Below are 1,365 nucleotides of genomic sequence, written 5' to 3' on the forward strand. Positions count from 1 at the left end.
CTTTGACTAGTTTGAATATTTAGTAGTGCTTTACCCCAAAGACTTAAGTTTTAGTACTGCTTGCTAAAAGGAGGTGTTTGGTAGGAAAGGAAGGCCCCTAGAATGGCTTTTGCAATGACAGACTTCAGACAGAGTTATGCATAGCCACTGGGAACCAGGAAATTGAAAGAAGACTCCTATATCCCATGTGGCTGGCACGTCCGTCCATGATGTTACGTGCATGCATTTCCTCAATGGGTTCAAAGTGAAGGTAAACTGAGGAGAAAGTTGTTTGTCACACGGTTCTCATGAATCCCATGTCCCACCTGGGAAGCCAAGGGCTCTTAATCTGCCCAATAGAAGGCAAAGGGGATATGGTTCAATCTGTCAAGAGTTTACCTTGGGCTCTCTGCTCCTCCCTGTTCTAGAGACAGCCGCTTCTTTTCGCGCAGTGCCAGCCTCTTTCCAGAGACACGATGGTGAAGGTCGGAGTGAACGGATTTGGCCATATTGGACGCCTGGTTACCAGGGCTGCCTTCACTTCTGGCAAAGTGGATGTTGTTGCCATCAATGACCCTTTCATTGACCTCAACTACATGATCTACATGTTCCAGTATGACTCCACCCATGGCAAGTTCAAAGGCACAGTTAAGGCTGAGAATGGGAAGCTTGTCATCAACGGGAAGGCCATCACCATCTTCCAGGAGTGAGATCCAGCCAACATCAAATGGGGGGATGCCGGTGCCGAGTATGTTGTGGAGTCTACTGGTGTCTTCACCACCATGGAGAAGGCTGGGGCCCACTTGAAGGGTGGGGCCAAGAGGGTCATCATCTCCGCCCCTTCTGCCGATGCCCCCATGTTTGTGATGAGTGTGAACCATGACAAATATGACAATTCCCTCAAGATTGTCAGCAACGCTTCCTGCACCACCAACTGCTTAGCCCCCTTGGCCAAGGTCATCCATGACAACTTTGGCATCGTGGAAGGACTCATGACCACAGTCCATGCCATCACGGCCACCCAGAAGACTGTGGATGGCCCCTCTGGGAAGCTGTGGCGAGACGGCCGTGGCGCTGCCCAGAACATCATCCCTGCGTCCACTGGCGCTGCCAAGGCTGTGGGCAAAGTCATCCCAGAGCTGAATGGGAAGCTCACGGGCATGGCCTTCCGCGTTCCTACCCCCAATGTGTCCGTCGTCGATCTGACTTGCCGCCTGGAGAAAGCTGCCAAGTATGACGACATCAAGAAGGTGGTGAAGCAGGCATCCGAGGGCCCACTAAAGGGCATCCTGGGCTACACTGAGGACCAGGTCGTCTCCTGTGACTTTAACAGTGACTCCCACTCTTCCACCTTCGATGCTGGGGCTGGCATTTCTCTCAATGCCA

The 1,365-nt window shown here is 52.3% G+C and overlaps 1 protein-coding gene across 1 annotated transcript; it reads left to right on the top strand.

The window, feature by feature from the left end:
• Nucleotides 1-394: 394 nt before the first annotated feature.
• LOC126497288 (glyceraldehyde-3-phosphate dehydrogenase-like) lies at nt 395-694 on the top strand. The gene has a single exon (XM_050135233.1). It carries the CDS (start codon nt 456-458, stop codon nt 687-689), a length of 234 nt encoding a protein of 77 aa, XP_049991190.1. The 5' UTR covers nt 395-455; the 3' UTR covers nt 690-694.
• The last annotated feature ends 671 nt before the right edge of the window (nt 695-1,365 follow it).

This window comes from Alexandromys fortis, unplaced genomic scaffold (genome assembly GCF_014885135.2).
Source record: "Alexandromys fortis isolate MF-2015 unplaced genomic scaffold, M_Fortis_MF-2015_v1.1 scaffold_21, whole genome shotgun sequence".
NCBI classification, from domain to species: Eukaryota; Metazoa; Chordata; class Mammalia; order Rodentia; family Cricetidae; genus Alexandromys; species Alexandromys fortis.

What these genes read in the sequence shown, in the direction of transcription:
- LOC126497288 (XM_050135233.1), top strand. Translation starts at nt 456, where the DNA reads ATGGTGAAGGTCGGAGTGAACGGATTTGGCCATATTGGACGCCTGGTT.